The sequence below is a fragment of the Cataglyphis hispanica genome, chromosome 9 (assembly GCF_021464435.1).
Source record: "Cataglyphis hispanica isolate Lineage 1 chromosome 9, ULB_Chis1_1.0, whole genome shotgun sequence".
Classification (NCBI taxonomy): Eukaryota; Metazoa; Arthropoda; class Insecta; order Hymenoptera; family Formicidae; genus Cataglyphis; species Cataglyphis hispanica.
In genome coordinates, this window is record NC_065962.1 from 5,722,104 (window position 1) to 5,741,300 (window position 19,197).

Genomic DNA, 19,197 nt, shown 5'->3' on the forward strand with positions numbered 1-19,197 from the left:
CACATGACATTATTGTGAACGCAGTAGATTTATAAATTTTAATCTGTAAAGTTTGCACGAGATTTTTCGTATAGCTCGTTTTTTTAATTTATTACAGAGCTCGTCCGCAATGTTTACTTTATAAATTTTAATACATCCTTTGTACTTCTCGCTATCGCGAGAAATTGCACGGTCGTCCCTCTGCTCACTTGTCACATATCGTTAAAAGCGTTCGTAACGCGTTTGAAGATTTTAACAAATCTTGCTTCGGCAAGAACTTTACTCGCTACAAAATTTTGCTACAAAATTATTCGCCAAAAATTGCCGAAACTTGAACAATTGTGATGCGGAAAAATTTTCTTCGTCGCAGACTCGCGCTCGATAAAATAGTAGATATATTCTAATACTCACAATGCACGTGTAGCATCATTCGTTTGCTGACTGACGGAGGCACGCCGTTGCTGGCGATGCACAGGTAAGCACCCATCTCGCCTCTCGTTACTTTCGACAAAGTCAGCGTTTCGCCTCCTGCAGTGGGTACTGCAATATGCGAGGAACGGTCTCAGAAGTTAGCTCGTTACATATAATCTAAGTGTACAATGTAGGGTTAATATCTAATCGACTTAACAGTTTAGTACGCACAGACGCAGAAATGTCCCACCCCCCCCTCCCCCCCCCTCCGTGGAAATTCATCGTTATCAAATTAAATCTATTTCCGATCTAATTTATTATAGAAGTGACAATTTTTGATTGCAAGATTTGAGGTATTAAAAATATAATATTATTGAAACTGACTTGGAAAATCAAATAGGAATATATTATTCAAATTATTTTAATATTTTTTTCGGATTTTGAGTTAAAAATGATACGCGTTTGTCAAGAATGAATAGCTGTTCTCAAATATTTGAAAAGGAATATTCAAAACGGAGTGATTTAAATATATCGATATAATCGATTAAATTCCTTTGATACAATCTATTTCGATGGAGTTGGATTTTAATTGCGCTTTCGGTAAAAAAAAAATCTATTCGGAGAATATTGCATATCCTTGCCAAGAGAGTAGAGACAGACCGAGACTGGAGCGAAAATAAAATTTTGAGTTCCCTTACTTTTTGTCTTGCCGCCGGAAACGCCGGCCCGCGAAATGATTTCAGTGCCGTCTTCTCGTTTCCACACGATGTCAGGCTTGGGATAGCCGCGCGCTTTACACACCAGCTTCGCGGAACCTCCCTCGGGTACCATCATGTCGTTCGAAGTCTCTTCCGAGATTATGTCTGGCGGTATTACCACCTCCAAAAACGCGCTCTGCAAATGCGCGAGGATAATAAATTACAACGCATTCGTGTGTGCGTATACGGCAAAAAAAAAAAAGGATCATGAAGTACGCAAAGGAAGCGCATTTTAATTAAAAATTAAATCAAATTGAAATTAAAAAATAATTTTTGCATCAGAAGATTTTTATAGAAATATTTTTTTCTCCAGTATTTTCCTTGATAATTTTATAATAATTATTATTAATTCGTAATAATTATTATTTTGTAAAAATTATTAGTATAGTTTATTTTTTCCTTTCTTTTTGTATTTCCACAGTATGTTGTCTTAGGAAGATTTATCCTTTTTCGCAAAATAAACCTTGCAACTTTTTGATTTTTTTATACGTGACGGATATTACGTACCTGGCTCTTCATGGGATCCGTGTTGACCTGGCACATATAAATCCCGCGATCTTCCCGACGTGCTGCGCGAATGTTTAACGTCCACGTGTTGTAATCGCTATGGGTGACTGACAGACGGGCGTTGTTTGTGATCACGTGCTCGTGAATCGCTAGGATCGCCTTGGTGTCCGCTTTGATCCATGCCACCTGGCCTCACAAACCCATTTCTTAGAGACAGCGGAATTTTTTTCAAGCTGATTCGAAACTTGCCTAATCAAAGCCTGCCTAATCTCATCGCTATGCGTAACTCCTTAATTAACGATTCCATTCTTAGGAATTTTTTGTCGCAAATCTAATCATCTTATCTCGTGAAATATTTCGCCTATCGAGCTAAATTTCTTTTTGTTGTCTTATATATATACTTTAATTAACTCTTTCAATATCAAATTTGACATACAATTTTTATATAATTTTTATAGAAATACTTTTATTTTATTTAATTAGGAATTAAAAACCTGCTTCTTGATATATAAAATATATAAATGTAATTGACATTTAATTGGCTTTAATTATGCTAAATATAAAATATTGAAAGAGTTAATCATCAAGCACAGTTCGAAAATTGTTTTATACATACATGGATGTACAATAATATATAGGAAGTGTCAAACTTCCCGCTAACCTAAGGCACTTTTCCAACCCCTTTTTTTTTTTAAATTTTCACTATCTATCTCGGTTACTTCTAAATTATTCGCAAATACAATTTTAAGCTTCCTGTCACGATTCAAATATGAACTCGATTACGAGATGACGTATCATCTCTGTCAGACTGCGCGTAGAATGAGACATATAAACACGGAGCGCGCATTCTATTCGCGAGTGAATGAAATATTCGTATACATCATCTCGAAGGCGGGCATCCGAAGTCGGTATATTCCACGAAAGAATCTCTCTCCCTCTTTATGGCAAAGTCGCTCCGCTTCGGCTTTCCCGTCGCATATCTCGACAAGGAAACTGTACCGTTGCGCGCCACGATGGTCTGCCGCTGTGTAAATATGAAGAATTCCGCGAGAGAGCGAGGAGCAAGAAGCACGATAACCCCCGTAACTTTTCAGAATAATAAAAGGTAGATAGATCGCGGAAGATAACGGTTTAGTACCGAAGTTTCAGCTCTCGCAGGCATGTAGCATTATGTTTACATCAAACTAGAGCGGGCTTCACATTATTACGTATAAAAATAATAAAAGGCTCTGGAAATACAATCGTCAACCGAAGAAATATATTTTGTCCGTACTCCTCTCTCTCTCTCTCTCTCTCTCTCTCTCGCGTATTGATATCATTTATCGGAAGTACTTCAAGCTCCCGTAAATGTTCTGCAAGTTATATTACTTCTGAAGTAACTATCGTGACTATTCCGAATGTGGGTTACCGCGTTTTCGCTCGCGATCCTTCGCATCATCAACGCTAAATTGAACTCACTCCGGTTATTGCAGTTCGCCGCTAATATACGCCATTAATTAAACCCATTTTTTCACGGATTAAAATCAATGGAGAAAGGAAGAAGGGAAAGAGAGAGAGAGAGAGAGAGAGAGAGAGAGAGAGAGAACGCAATTGTGACCGGTTAACACGTATTAATCATAAATCCACCTTGCATTCTGGTGGAAGCTATTTTGGTGAAGGAAACTGCAGCGCGGCGTATCGCGAATATTCATCCACCCCCTCCTCCCCCCCTTTCTCTGCCCTATTCGTCTCCCTCTGCACAGATATTATTGGCATGAAATTGAACCCGTACCATGTCGAATATCTGACCTCGCATCGCTCTGAAAGGCTATCTATCAACCGACAAAGGAGTTCCGCGGTTCTTATCGATAACCCGCGAGCCGAGTGTATAGAGGACGGGCGCGGGGAGGAGAGATGAAGGGGGACGATGTTTGCGGGAGGGAGGGCGGATGAGGAAGGGGATGATCCGGGATGCGAGAGAGAGTGCGGGTGTTTGGTAGTGACGGCCCTCTGAGTGCCTCCACTTGTAATATATTATGCCGGAATATATAAGTGCGACCCCATTCTACCTTTTGGTGCGATCTTCCGGTGGTGGCGAACCACCCCCTCCCCCCCCACCGACCCCTTGAAAAAGGAAGGGTGCGAAAAAGTCACAGCGGGCGATAGATGCTCGCGACTCTTAAACATTTATGCGATATTATCATCGATGATCATTCGATGATTAATTGTTGCGGATGGAATGAAAAAGGGGAGAGCGTTAGAAGCGATATACGATTTGAGGTCGTTTCTTTAGAGTTAAAAGAATAGAAAATCTGTTTTAGAGAAGCAAATGAGACAAGTGAAAAATTGTAACTTACACAGAATTTTATTTCCTATCCTTTATAATATCAGTAAAAATGTCTCGTGTAAAGATATTTAACCCGATATATTAAAATTTTCGGAAATTAGAGCAACCACATTTTTTTTTTTTTTTTTAAATTCAAAATTTCGTAGAAAATAAACTCACCAATTTTCATCAAATACAACTAGCCATTCTTTAATGATATTTTATTCATGTAAAAATATTTAGCCTGATATCTCAAAATTTGTGGAAGTTAGAACGTGCACAGATATTTATTAAAAAATTCAAAATTTTATAAAAAATAAACCTTTCACTAATTCTCCTCAAATTCGATACCAACCATTTTTTAATGATATTTATGTGAAAATATTTAGACCGATATCTCAAAATTTGCGAAATTTAGAAAAATTTATAATAAAACTCTTTCTGAAAAATTTAAAATTTATAAAAAATAAATTCCTTTATCGATCCTAGTCAAATTTAAAACCAATCAACCTTTAATAATACTCTATTCATATAAAAAAAATTATCCCCATATTTCAAAATTTGCGGAAATTAGAGCAACCACGTTTTTTTTTATGCACATACACACATACGGACATTTTGTTAAAAATGTGATTTTTTTGACCTTTTAAAACATTGGCATGGTTTCTGAACACATTGGCATGAAATTTGAAAAAAAAAAAAAAAAATATTCATGAAAATAAAGCCTCTATGAGGAAGCAAAAAACAGAAGAGGATAAATACGAAATAATAAGCGAAAAATATTCATATGAAAAGAGCATTGGAAACGCGAGACTGAAGAAAAAAATTTTTATCCCGCAGTTATTGCCAAGCAAAGTCTTAGGACAGTTCCTCGCGAAATCCTTATTTCACAGAGCCCTGTGACAGAGGCTCCTGACGAATACCCGATATCAAAATCGGTTGGAAGAACGTATCCATAGCAACGCGAACGGGATAAGATCACGTAAGCACCAGCGACGACAACGAAACGAAAGCACGGCACAATAACGTCGCCTCTCCTTCCCCAAGCCGCGAGTCATCCGAAAGCCAAAATTCAAAATCCGGGCGATTCTGCCGCGCTCTCAAAAAGGAAAATCTTGTACGAGAACTGTCATTTTCCCCCTCCATTTTTTTCTCCTCAAGACACTCGCGCGCCAGTCTTCCAGATCAGGAATGAATCGCAAAATTTGCAGTACAATGAAGAGAAGGCAGAGGATTTAGAGCGGGAAGAAATAAAGATAGGGGAGACGATGAAGAGAACTTAAAGGACGCACCCTCGTGTGGAAACGGGTCTCTATTTTAACGCGAAAACGCTCTCTTTACCTAATGCAGTTTCTTTTCCCCGTGGTACTTTGGTTTTACAGCCCTCTCCTTCTATTCGCCTGATCTTCGTGGTCCTTTATAAGGATGTTGGAGGAGAAACCGCGAAGGAACTTGCGGCGGGTAAGGGAACAGACGGATAGGTAGACGCAGAGAGAGAGATTCGAGGAGCGAGTGGGTAACCTCCCCTAGTCCGATATAATATCGCGTAACGTACACCTATTCCTCCCCCTTGCTCCTACCCCCCTCCCCCGCCTTTGCCGCCACGTTCCCTCCATTCTCGGCCCTCTTTCATATGCAAAACCATCGCCGGCGCTCCATTGTGGCGCATTGTGGGATCGGGAGCCTCGGTCCAGTCTACCACACCTCGTTTATTTCCCGCCACCTCCTACGCGGCTCTTCAGAACCCCTTCTTGCCGAAGCCCACCCTCTCCTTTATCCCTTCTCATCCCTTTTATTTTTCCCTTTCCGTCGTCCACTTATAGAGCGCGACGTTTTCGTTCCTAAGTTTTTATTTTCTCGACTTTTGTGCGACCGGTGCTGATCTAAGGTAGCGCGGCTGCTCCCCTTTTTCAGCGGCGTGTAAAATAAATGGATAAACTCGCTAATTAAAAGTTTCGCTTTGTTTTTCTCCTACTCTTGTTGCCGTTGCGATGCACGGTACGACAACTTTGTCGGAGCGACCCTTTTTCCCTCGCACACCTAGCCCTTTCCGTACTATCACACGGTTGAAATTCCAAGAGATAGTGGGCTATTTCGTAGTTTTTCTGCACGATCGTTTCTCCCTTTCCCTCTCCTTTCCTCTTTATTCTCGCTCGACGCAGCCGACTTTAACCCTTCCAAAAGCATTTTTTTTTTTAGCATTATATTTGTAGAAAATTGTATCTTTTCTTTTTAAGATAAAAAAAAAATTCAAGAGACAAGTTCTCTATAATTTGAAATAATTTAACAATAAAAGTGTTCCTTTTTTCCCAGTGTTTGTGAATTTTTAAAAATATTCAATCGCCCAGTATATATGAGGTATACCCTGTATATAATGACAGTTAAAATTATTTAATTAATGACAGTTAATATTTTGAAATAGATAATTTACAGTTGACGTTTCTTTTGAAAGGGTTAATTCGAGAATACGTAGGCGTCACGAACGCTGCGAGTCTCCGATTAAATAATAACAACAATCAGAATACTAACAATTAAATTAATTGACAGATAAAAGCCAAGGGTATGCGAACTTATTATTGTTAAATTTTATTAACGAACGTGCATTAAAAATACGTACGTTCCGGATCGATTTTGGTTCATCTTCCGCATGAATGATAAATATATAATTATTAATATACAAAGATTACATAAAAATTTAAAAATTTGACATACACAATACTTGTTATTGCAGTCAAATTTTAAATTAATCAAAAGGGAAGGTAATTAAAATTCACAAAAAAAAAAAAAAAACAATTTAGTAGACAATGCCAATTGCCACATATATATCCGTCAATGATTCACAATATAATGATTTCAATGATATCTTTATATATTTATATTCCATATTGACTCCATTCTCGACTCTTATCTGCCAGTTTTCCCATTTAATTCTCCGACTAAAATTTACTTCCATAATTTATATTTAATTCTTATCATTTATATATTTAATAATATTTACATATTGATATATTTAGCAATAAAAATAAAGAAAAGAAGTAAAAAGAAGAGAGGAAAATTTTTGGACAAAATTTTTATTTAGAAAAAAGAGATTAAATTATCGGAGAAACGCCATAGAGTTAAATACACATACATATATAGTGGCGAGAAAATTTTCGAACTTGCTCCTTCGTGTAACGCGTATTTGCCAATGCGAGTGCAATTGTTCATTAATCATTATTTAATTTCGGGACGAAATTCGAGCGCAGCGCTCGAGAACGCGATAACGGCGGGGGGTAAACGTTAGAATTTATGGCGGGGTGCGAGCATCGCGGCACGCTCGACGGTACAGCGAAACGCACTCATCCGCGCAGCCGCGTGCGCGGAATTCGAACGATTAACCGATCCGCGTGACACGCACGTTTCGGACGAAATAACTCGTTCTAGCGTACGCCCTCGGCATAACGTACCGGGTGGCGCGAATGAAAATGGCAGGGCGCTGGCTCTCCGCCATGGTAGCGAGTAGAGCTTAAGATTATTATTCGCTTGGAAAGTTACGCAAAGACGGAAGACGTAAATGAGATCAGACAGTCGCATTTAACGTGAAATGTCTATAAAGAGTCTGTATTACATGGATATTGCGAGTTTCGTACATAAATTTGTTAATTTAATATCACAGAATATGTTCCAGATTTTACAACATTATTATAATATTTTCTATAAATTATAGAAACAGCGTACATTTAACAGAGTAAATATATGACACACACACACACATACACACATATAAGTTGTTACACGATAATCATAAGAGAAATGGAGACTCTAATTAAATCGCTAGATTTGTTTATCGCTGCTAAAACCTGAACGACCTATCGCCTCTCTGATCTAAATTCTAATATCAAGTTACATAATTGGCTCATCTGTCTATAGATTATAATGCTTATTGTTAAAAACATGCTCATGCAACCTCGTGTACTCTTCATTATGTATTCATGCATCATTGGCATGCCTCTCGCATATAGACAGGAATTCAGTGACACGCTAAGAACAATACGTATTGAGCACCGATTTCGCCCTTCGTATTCGGCAATTACTCAGGTGCGCATAACACGTCCGAACATCTCAATCCTTCTCCAATGCAACTTGCACCATATTTCATCTCGCACGAACATTCAAATCTCAGATGCGTTTATGCATTAGAAACAGACACATGTGCAAATAGAAATTGTGCATTCGTGGACAAGGCCATGTGAATCTCTGAATGTTTTCGTATCGAAAGAAAAGGAGGAAGGGATAGGATGGAATGTTTTTCATTACGTCGATTTTGGCGAATTTAATGACAAAAATGATTGTCATCTGCTATGAGAAAGAATCGTCATCGTGATGTATTTCAAACCAACAGGATGTTTGAATGAAAGTTATTCTATCTTGTATAATTTTTCTTATAATAATTTTTCGTCTTTATTGAATATTTCAAAATTGAATCCGCAACCAGAATCGGAGACTGTTGTCAACATTTCGTTGAATATAATGATAAGTAGTCTCGATAAAAATATGAAAAACTTTTTTTTTAATCTGTCAAAGAAATGAGCGTTAGTCAAAATTGATTAAGTATTTAAAATATTTAATTAATAGTTATATTTATGAATGGATTCTATTATAAAAGGGGGATGGCAAATATAAATTCGCGAGATTATAAGATGGTGTGATTTGTTTGATAAAGTTATGAAGACAATTATGTTTATATACTTGTAATTATTGATTGTACAATCTGTGGCGTTGCTTCATGCCCATCATTCCTGTTTCGAAATATCTTTTGCAACTTTTCGTCTTGAGAATTTCAAATATGCTGTCATCTGTCCAGGCAACAGAATCCACACATTTTTCTCTGTACTACTAAAAATGTATGACGCGTAAAGATAATTTATTAAAATAATCACACACACATATATATATATATATATTCTTTTCAAAATACATCTTAGTAAAAATAATAAAATATTAATTTAAAAATTGTGCAAAATTGTCATATAAAATTATTGCTGATGTCGTCCATATTTGAATTATCTTCTGCGAAATACAAATGCACTTTTGCTTGAATAAATAATTATTAGAAATAACGGATAGATGCTGTTGCCTAGGACAATCATTGAGCTACAGTCCTTGGTTTTCCAGCGGGTGCCATTAAGCATCAAAGCTTAAATCTAACAAGCGAAAAAGCCGGATACTAGGTCTCAACGTCCTTGCTATAAGGCACGAACTTACAATACATTGCCCGATTTACGAGATTCGTTTAGAGCACAGAGCATTCAAGTTGTAAGCAACGTCTCGGCGCTCGTTAATGTAGATTTGAATGTCCTCGCTCTGTCGTTTCTCATTCAATTCAATGAAGAGTGAAATTCAGTTCGACGCAGAAGCTTCCTAGCCGTCTTCAAAGTCTGCTTGAATTTTTTTTTTTCTTTTTTTCTTTTTTTTCTTTTGTATTGCAATCATATTCGGGAATAGAAAAGAACACGAGGGAGGATGGATTTAGATTAATATCGACAAATCTAACATATCAATGATTTTTGGAAATCGGCGAATAAAAAATCAACTTGAAAGTGATTCTTGTTGATACATATATTTATCGATCATGTACGACTTCATATGAGACGATTATTTGAGAAGTTTTCTTAATTAAAATTGAACTACCGACTAATCAATTAGTGGCACGTGAATGTCAATCTGTCACAAATGGTGTTAGAATGTATCTCGCAAATTTATTGCCGAGCAAAATGACACGGGCAACTGTATTTTTCTCGATAACTATTAGCAATCAGTGGAGAAATTTCATCAGTTGTCACATTGCTCCTATTTTTCTTCTAAAATTTATGGGAGATTAAAGGGATGATCGATATAATGTGCGCTGACATATCGCAATTTTAATATTTCTCAGAAACGACAAAGTAAAATATTTTAGTACTAATATCTTCGATATTTATATTTTGAGAATTTGACGTAATAAAAAAATCTTATTATCTATTCTATTTGAAGTAATTATTTTGCTTTGATAATTTTCCATTAACTTTTCATATATTATAAATTTAGATTCTGCAATTATTTGCAATATAAGTTTTAACCAAAATTTATTGTTACATATTTGTATATAAAATAATCGATCATTTTCCGTTGCAACTAATTTCTCGCGAAAATTTTTAATTTGGTAATACAAAAAAAAAAAGAAAAGATTTCTTCTACTCTTGACAAAACAAACAATTGACTATTTACAACTTGAAATATTCACAGAGTGATATTTACTCTACGAAATTAATTTATTGAAAACGAATCTATTGAAACAAAATTTTCCCCTTTGTCCTTCGAGATCCTCCGCTATGCTTAATAATGCGAAAGGAAGACGAAGAAAAGAAAGTGAAACCATCGGCGATGAACCTTATTAGAAAGGAGCGTAAACCCACCGGACGGAGAAATTGTCCGACTGTGTTGTAGGAAAGGAGTTGAAACGCGGATTTGCCGGAAGTGGTAATCGCATTTTCGAACAAGTTATAAACTCCGACAGTGCCAAGTTTAATTAAAAACCTACGAGGGGAGGGGGTTTCGCCCGGCGCCGAAATTTCTTTTCCACGGCGCCGAGTCTCCGCGGCTACGCGGAAGAGGGGGAATGAGGGGGGAGGGAAAAGCTCTCGGCTATCGGGAAGTTATCGGTTCAACAAGTGGAGCCGAAAAGCGCCTGATACGCCACATGCACTCGCGCGAAATCAATTTCATTCGCACATATAGGGCCAGCGCCGTGCCGGCGGCCGCCTTGATCAATCTTCCTTTCATTGGCGGGAATCGCTATTACATTACCGGAAGGTGTAAAGCGGAAGTTACGCAATTAGTCACGCGCCTCTGAATTCTCTAGCGGGGGGTGGGGGAGAGGGGGGGGGGAGATATTTCGAGAAATGTTTAGAAATAGCGTCTCTCAAGCAATTCACACTGAATTGTGAACTGAAGAGCAATAAAAAACATATGTAATTGTGTATCTCGGGAATAAATGTGAAAATATTTTCTTAAGACTTGAAGATATAGGAAATTTGTATATTTATAAAATAATTGCTATAATTGATATTTGAGAAATACAAAGTTTTTGTTTTGAGGCAACAGAACTTTGCCGAAAGATTTAATCGGCAAAATTAATAAGTATGTTCTACAATTGTGACAATACATAGTTAGTTTTGTAAAAATAAAAAATGAAATCTTCTTTCGTGTTTTGCGCGTTGTTGCGCGACCGATGAAAGGATTAACAGAATGTAAATAGAATATTTAGAAATATCACTGATAATATCAAGTGTTTTATTGATGAAAATAACTAATATAAACACACTTTAACGTGTCAACGCACGATGTTTGCGTTTTGTCGTTGGGCCTTATGGCGAGAAATCGAAAGAATCTAATATGTCAGTAATATTGAACGTGTCTTCTGAAACGTATAACTGTAGAAACGGAGACTGGGGATCACACAATGTGCCCAAAAGCTATTGCTAGAAAAAAAAAGAAGAAAAAAAAAAAAACAATAGCTGCAACGATGAATCAGTTTTTCTGCATCTATTCGGGAGTCTATCTCGCGATTCGAATTTTTTTTTTCAGAGAAAGGACAAAGGTAAAGACCAATCGGTCAATCCGAATAAATTCCTTCTTTGCTAGGCGACGCTTTAATATTGATAACATCGATCTCGATAAATGCTCGATCTACTTTGCGTTTCAAATCTCTCTATCGTATTAGGAAGAAATAAATGAAATTCTCTTGAAACACAATACACGAGCGTGACACCCTACACTCTCTCAGCCCTAAATTACGATGTATAATCCCCACGATGCGATACGAAGGAGACGAGAAAGCCGATGATCACGATGCGTCTTAAGTTTAATAATGACTAGACGCACGTAGCGATCGATAAGCATATTATAATAACGGATAACGGACACGTTCGCATTCTTTGCAAAAGGCATCATTAGCCATTTCGCGTGAACAAGTTTGCGATGAAGTCTCCTCTTTCTTTGGCGCGAGTTGCTGATATTCCCCAACGAAGCAAACAAAGAGAACGAAGAGATAGGAGAACGTGAAGAGACTGCGAAACTCGAATTGTCTGTGTCATAGTCGTGCGGTACCTTTCTAGGTACCGGGTCTCAGCTGATAGATGAAAATGAATGTCATATACAGAGATGATTGGTGATGGTGGCTGCTCTGCGGCTGTGATAGTATACATATATATATATATATATATATATATATATATATATATAGTATATATTTCTTGTTTTTCATAGCTGGCGATATAGTGCAGTTAAATGCAGTGCTGTGAAGTGCAGGCACGCGCGCATATAGGTGGTGCAGTAGTAGTAGTAGTAGTGACAGTAGTAGAGTTAGTAGTAGGTAGTAGTAGATAAGGTAGTAGTCCATTACAGGCGGACACAGGTTAATGGTAAAATAGTTACCCGGGCGTTGACGCTGCCTGAGTGATCTCGGCTCGCGGAGGAGGAAGGACTCACCCGGTATCCACCGAGGTTGTTCACCACGCAGGTGAAGGTAGCGTCTCGACCCTGCGGGATCGTTACGTTCTCCAGCGGGTAAGCGAAGTCTGGCTCAAGCCCGGTCACTGAAACAAACATAGTGTATAGTTTGCGCATAGTTGCGCGAGTCTTATACGTTTTTCGTATCCTTCTGTCCGATTATTTCTTGGTAGAAATAATTTTTGAAATAAAAATATTATACTACTCCTAAAATGTAATGGATTCGAGTAAAAGTTAAACCTTGATATAACAGTTGGAGATCATTTCTTCGATAAATTTAATTGAATTTTCTATATTTAAAACACACCTGTCGCATACACACATCTTAAATATCTCACATTAGTGTTTAATAAATATTTGACAGAACAGGTCGGAAAATCGCACTAGTTTGGCAAAAATATCCCGAGGCTCTTGCACACGCGAGATATTTTATGTCGCGTTATATATTCATGGAAAAAAACGGGCCTTTGTAGAAAGTTTGGCGTTATGGAGCATCCATACGGCTATCTCATAACAGAAACTATCGCGCGTCCAGCGCGAGAGCCTAAGTACCGAGCGGATTTTTCACAAACCGCTTAAAACTAAAAACGAATCGGCGAGGCAATTTTCCTACATTTCCGAGCTGTTGAAAAATCCTAAAAGAAATATTTGAAGATATTTCACTAATGTAACAATGCGACACTTACAATAATATTATTAAAGAGAATAAGGATAATAAAAAATAATATTGTAAGTTCGTATCTGTCAACAGGAAATTATTTATGTAAGAGAAGTTTCGCCAAGAACACAAATCGTTATTCCCTCCCTACGATCTCACCAAATCACTGTTAATATATTCAGTGGCGGTACTAAATTAATTTGCGGAATGGAAATAGTTCGTTAATGGGATCCCACTGCGGATATACATGTATTTCGCAAGCGGTAACGATCCGAATCGATAACATTTAGCCGGTTTACGATGTAAAAGTAATCAACGCGGAATTAACACCTGTCGCACGTGAAATAGTTTTCCGAGGCGAACTTTATCTCGGGACCTATATTTCGTCAGTAAACGATACGCCGAAATTGTCGAAAATGTCGCTCGCGTAAAATAGTATGCTATTTTTTCGAAATATTTTCCAGCCGCATTTCCTATATTTTTACAGAAAACTTGCAACTAGTGTGATTTATGGCATTGAATATTAATGATGTTTTTCTCTTTTATAATGGCGTTTATTTTATATCAATACATTATACATTTTTTCTCGCATAAAAAATTATTAAAAAGTTAATAATTCTCCACTTGTTATGCAATAACCTAAATATATTAAATATATTAAATTGTAAATGACATTTTATGCAGCCTCATCAAAAAGAATAATATCGATTCATATCCAATGCAATAAGATCGGAAAATTTTCGAATAGCGACAACAATAGCAAAGGCAATACAGAAAATTGATAAGCTATGTGATGGAAATTCGATTTTTCGATTATATTTATTTTTCATTGCAATATGTATCAAGGACAATCGCTGCTATAGCAAGATTTAATATTGGAAATCAAATCTCTCTATTATTTTTAGTACTTATTTTTGAACGAATTTGCACATTTTTGCAAATTTCGTAGCATTCCACGTGCAATTCAATAACTATAATTCCTGCACAAATAGAATTTTTTATAAACCAATATTTGTCAGTATTAATTAATTAATAATATTCGATATAAAATTACTAAGTATATAATATACAATTTTATTTATTAAACCTTTTTCTTGTAAAAAATATAAGTCGTAGTATCTTGCCTTCACTAATAATACCAAACAAGCGCCATTAATGTTATAATATGAAGAAATATTGATCTTATATTTTCTATCTTACACATTTAGTCAAATATGTTTTTTTTTTTTAATAAATATTATACAGACATAATATCAAAAAAATACCATTATAACGAGAAACGAGATACCATAATTCCTGTTTTTTTTTTTTTTTATGAAGCTTTAACAAACAAAACTACATACTACTTTTTAATATTAATATTGATGTTGAATAATATTGATTAATATCAACAGTTCATAAAAAAAAAATCCTGTTTGCAGAAATATACAGATATATATATTATATATATATATATACATATATTTATATACGTGCCCCAATATAGTTTTTCTTTACATGGAGCGCCTGCAGCTCTTGTTCAGTTTGCAAAAGAAAGCTGGAATATTACTGTAATATATCACATGTCCATTATGTAATTGCGGTTGCAAACAAGGGCGTTTTGAAAATAAAGAGAGATTCAATATGATGCACGTCTGTTGAAGCGATGCAAAAGAAACTGACTTACGAGGAAAGTTTGCCCGTCTCTTTTTCGCGCAGAGAGCAACCTATCCGTGTGTATTGAATTTAAATTCACGGCTGGCGGTAGCTGGTATCGTCTAATGTAACTCGGTTATGTGAATTTTATGAGGCCAAATGGAAGATGGGGGAAAACGCGCCTTATGAAAGCCGCTGATCGATTTATCTGACATTCTCGTGGTGACAGACGTGACTAAAAATAGTTGCGCCATCTTCGCTCTTCTTCTTCTTCTTCTTCCATGCTAACATTCTCTCGCAATATATATATATATATATATATATATATATATATATATATATATATATGTGTGAATTGTATTGCAATATGTTGCGATAAAATTTTTCTCCTCTTTTTTTTTTCTCATCAAGAGATTATATCAATTAATTATATTATTTTTTATAACCGAGAAACTGTGACGGCCACTTTTCGAACGGCCATCGTCAACAATTATTGCGCATATTATTTTAAAAGGCCAGTCGACTGAGAGTACCACTTTTCGATATTACCGGCATCGTGGGGAAGGGAGGGAGAGGGGGGTATGCAATTACAAATTACAAATTAAAGTTTTAAATATAATTAATCCGTTCCGCGCTGAATGTGAAAGGATGAACGCATTAGTAAAACGTCGACAGCTATTTATTTGAATATCGGTCGCTGAAAACGTGGATGAAAAAGCGCGGATATATATACCTATAATTGGTTACGCGGATATAAGCGCGCTGTAATTTCTCGCAATGGCGTGAGGTGCTGTACTACTTTAAGGAAAATGCCTTTTCCTCCTGGGAGATGAATTTTACAGTCGCGGTGTGACGAAGATGTAGAACATATCGTGCGACACGGGAAGCCGGCAACTTTGTCGGCTGAATTTTATGAGGATATTTGAAGAGCGATGTATATATATATATATATAAACACTGAGCAAAACTCGACACGTTTGTAAAATGTATGGCGAAATTTCTGTTCGTACTAAAGATGCGTCGGCGGCTGAGTAAATTGAAACAAATAGAATTACCGTCACTGAGTAAATATTATAACGCCATTTCTCTCGATGAATCTAACAAGAAGTCTTTGACATGTTGTGGCAAAGTATTTCATTTTCATGTTTTCATTTACGGTAACATGCTTATCGCATTCAATGCCAATTTGTATGCGATAACAATTTTCTGTCCGTCTACTTTATGAATTATTATTAATTTCTCAGATTTTATATTGACACAACGGTATAAAAAGAGATTGAACACATGTGATATATTAATATATTAACGTAACAAAAACGGGGTAGTATTTGCATGATGGATACAATGTGAAATTAAAAAAAAAAAAAATGTCAACAAGTAATGGATAAAGATGTGGTTGCTCTAACTTCCGCAAATTTTAAGATATCAGACTAAATATTTTCACGCGAGACATTTTTACTGATATTATAAAAAGAAGAAAGTAAAATTATGAAGCAATTGTGGAAATTAAGAATTGAAATGAAAAAAAAAAAAAGAAAATTTCTTTCACGAAAAGCTTCCTCTATGAGGAAGCAAGAAACAACTTGATTAATATTATTGAATTTCAAATAATATTAATCGAGTGTGATCTGAAAAGAAAATGTAGCGAATCCGTTGCAAATTGTGGCTCTTATGGGCATAAAGCAATTAAATTAGTAAGACGAGCATTGCGCCGAAACGCTTGCACTTTATGCGGAGGAACGGCCTCGCATAAATTGCCCTCGCCTACAAAGGACAATGCAAAGTAATGCCACTTAATCCCTTTACCTTTACAATAAAACCATCACGCTATCTTACGAAGCGTAGTGCAAAGTCCGGGGCATGTAATGTTCGTTTATCCTCCATCACGCGTAAAGCGACGACTCGTGCAACAAGATGCAAATTTTTGTTTACGTTCTGTCGGCGTTTTTATTGCGCAATTAAAGTAATTCTGTAAAAGTTCTTCTTACGTTCTAAATCGAGAGCTGGACGGAGAGAGTGTGCGGATAAAAGAGAGGCGATAATATGGCGTGTAAGAAATCTTTCGCAACAATGTATGTACGAATTTTCCGCAAGCGAAGGAAATGTCTTGTTTACCTGAAATCATGAGAAAAACCACAATTTTCATCTCACGATACGCCACTCGGCTGGCGAAGGTGCTTTTCGGAGTTATGGACTTGCAACTATCCGCATTGCACTTTGGCGGAAAATGCAAAGTGCGGAAAATACGAGACCGGAAAAATGCAAAGAGCGCAGAGTGCATCGCGCAACGTGTTCCCGCTCAATTAACAAGTTTCCCGGCAGAAATTTTTCCTTGCAAACTCACGAAGGTGCACGCGCTTTCTGCACAGGCTCCGAGCTTATCTATCGCAACAACGTCGACAACAACGTTTTTCGAAGCGATTGTACGAGGTGACTATCGACGCTTACGGATGAAAGGGTTAACAGGGGATTCGAATTCGATAGAAAAAAAAAAAAGACGGGAAAACGGTCCAAAAGTTTGGTGTGTAGTTAGCCCTGTTGTCGCGAGTCTCGCGATGTAAACTATCTTATTCACCGATTCGTATCGTTATGCATTACACGTGACGTGTCAGTGTTACGGATATCCACACTGTGATATCTTCCGCGCTCACGCAACTGTAAATATGATTTCGTGACGTAAGGAAATCTTTCGCGCGTCGCAAGTCTTATGCACGTTCTGACAAATATGGATAACGTTTGCGCGCACATGTGTGTGCCAAAATTGCGCGCGGCGCGGAAGAATATACGGGATTTATCAAAGATCTTATTTTCTCTCAGCTGTAGGTTTTCTGCGATTTAGAGATTTTCCCCTCGTAGAGTTTGCAATTTGAGATGCGATGTTTAATGTAAGATATTTTGCGTTTGGAAATTAGAAAAAAAAAAAAAAAATATTAACGATCACAAGCTTCACAATGACGATTATTAATGTCCGGCAAAGTTAAAACCTCGTCGAAGGCAGAGTTATTCATCAAGAAATTTATAATTGTGGGTAAGCACATCGGATCGAGTTACGATAATCCATTGACAAGTGTATGACGCAAATAAAACTTTTGCGTTCTACAACGAATATATTATATCTCGCAAGATATGAACAACAAAAGACGTGTCACAATCAAGAAATTTGATATATATTTGATCCGATATGTATTTTATACGATAGAGTTTTTTTTATAATGAGAGAGAGAGAGAGAGAGAGAGAGAGAACTGATTACACACACAAAAAATAATACATTTCAGATTTAAATTAGTTCGCGATGCAAGAGTTGGTTTATTTACACTGAAAAAAATTAATAATAATAATAATAATAATTTAGTCTTGGTCAAAGTTATCGGGAGCTTCGGTAATAGTTTGAACTAGACAATAATGACAAATAATTTGATTAATAGGCTAATTTAATAGACCCAATTAAACGCAAAATTTACTTTCTTAAAATGTCTCTAATTTTATTACCAAACGTTTTGTTGTTATTATTAATTGATAATAATAATCAAATATTTACAATACATTACATTACTAAATGCATTTCACAAGCCTTATCCAGAATTTTTTTCTAATATCTGGGTAAATGTGTAATTTTTTTTTTTTTAATTAATACGTTGTTAATCACAGTGGAATGTGCCTATCATAATCATCTAGAAATATAAAAGCACGTACATATATATATATATATATATATATATATATATATATATATATATTCCTATTCATGCATTTAGCTTGCTTCGAGGAGAAGTCTTGCATTCACGTAGAGAGGGAAAAAAAAAAAAAAATTGGAAGTCGCGAGTTCGGAGCGAGCCTCTATCCCGAGCGCTCTAGCGCGCTATAGTTATGCCGCATTCAGTGCATGTACCGGGAATTTTTCGCGACTGCAACTGCTAAACTAGCCATAAATTTGATTTCGCGGTTTAACGTGAATATAGCAAAACACACGCTCCCATGCGTTAGAATATTTTTGTAAAATGGAAATAACCATAAAATTTTGTTAGAGGACATTTTATATGGGATGCGAGTAACAGTAAATTATGGCAAAAGCTCATTATTAAATTTTCAAAACGACACATCGCTTGTTTATTTAAACATATTTTTATCACTTTTAAAATACATCAGATTTTTTTGCGATAAATTAGATATATATTTTTTTTCCACGCGTTAATTGTCTTTGGTATTATAATGTTTTTATTGCCTCCATCAATCATGCATTAGACGAGAGCGAATTATTTTGATCAAATTAAAAAAAAAAAAAAAACAATATCTAAATTTACGACATTTTTACGAGAAAAGATAATTGTATAGTGAATCAATTGAATTTATAATGTCCGCATCAAATATTAAATATTAAACAAGCAGCAACGTTTATAAGTTAAATTTGAAAGTA

General features: G+C 36.2%; 1 protein-coding gene across 2 annotated transcripts in view; it reads right to left on the bottom strand.

Moving 5' to 3' along the window:
- The window catches only part of LOC126851996 (lachesin-like), a 152,891-nt gene that overhangs the window by 23,130 nt on the left and 110,564 nt on the right, over positions 1-19,197 (bottom strand). Inside the window, exons 3-6 of one of the 2 annotated variants that reach the window (XM_050596428.1) lie at positions 12,469-12,575; positions 1,656-1,841; positions 1,089-1,284; positions 391-519 (exon numbers count right to left, since the gene is read on the bottom strand). In XM_050596428.1, coding sequence (XP_050452385.1) covers positions 391-519; positions 1,089-1,284; positions 1,656-1,841; positions 12,469-12,575 — 618 coding nt within the window. Of the gene's footprint in view, positions 1-390; positions 520-1,088; positions 1,285-1,655; positions 1,842-12,414; positions 12,576-19,197 lie in introns of both variants that reach the window. The other variant, XM_050596427.1, reaches the window with a different exon arrangement.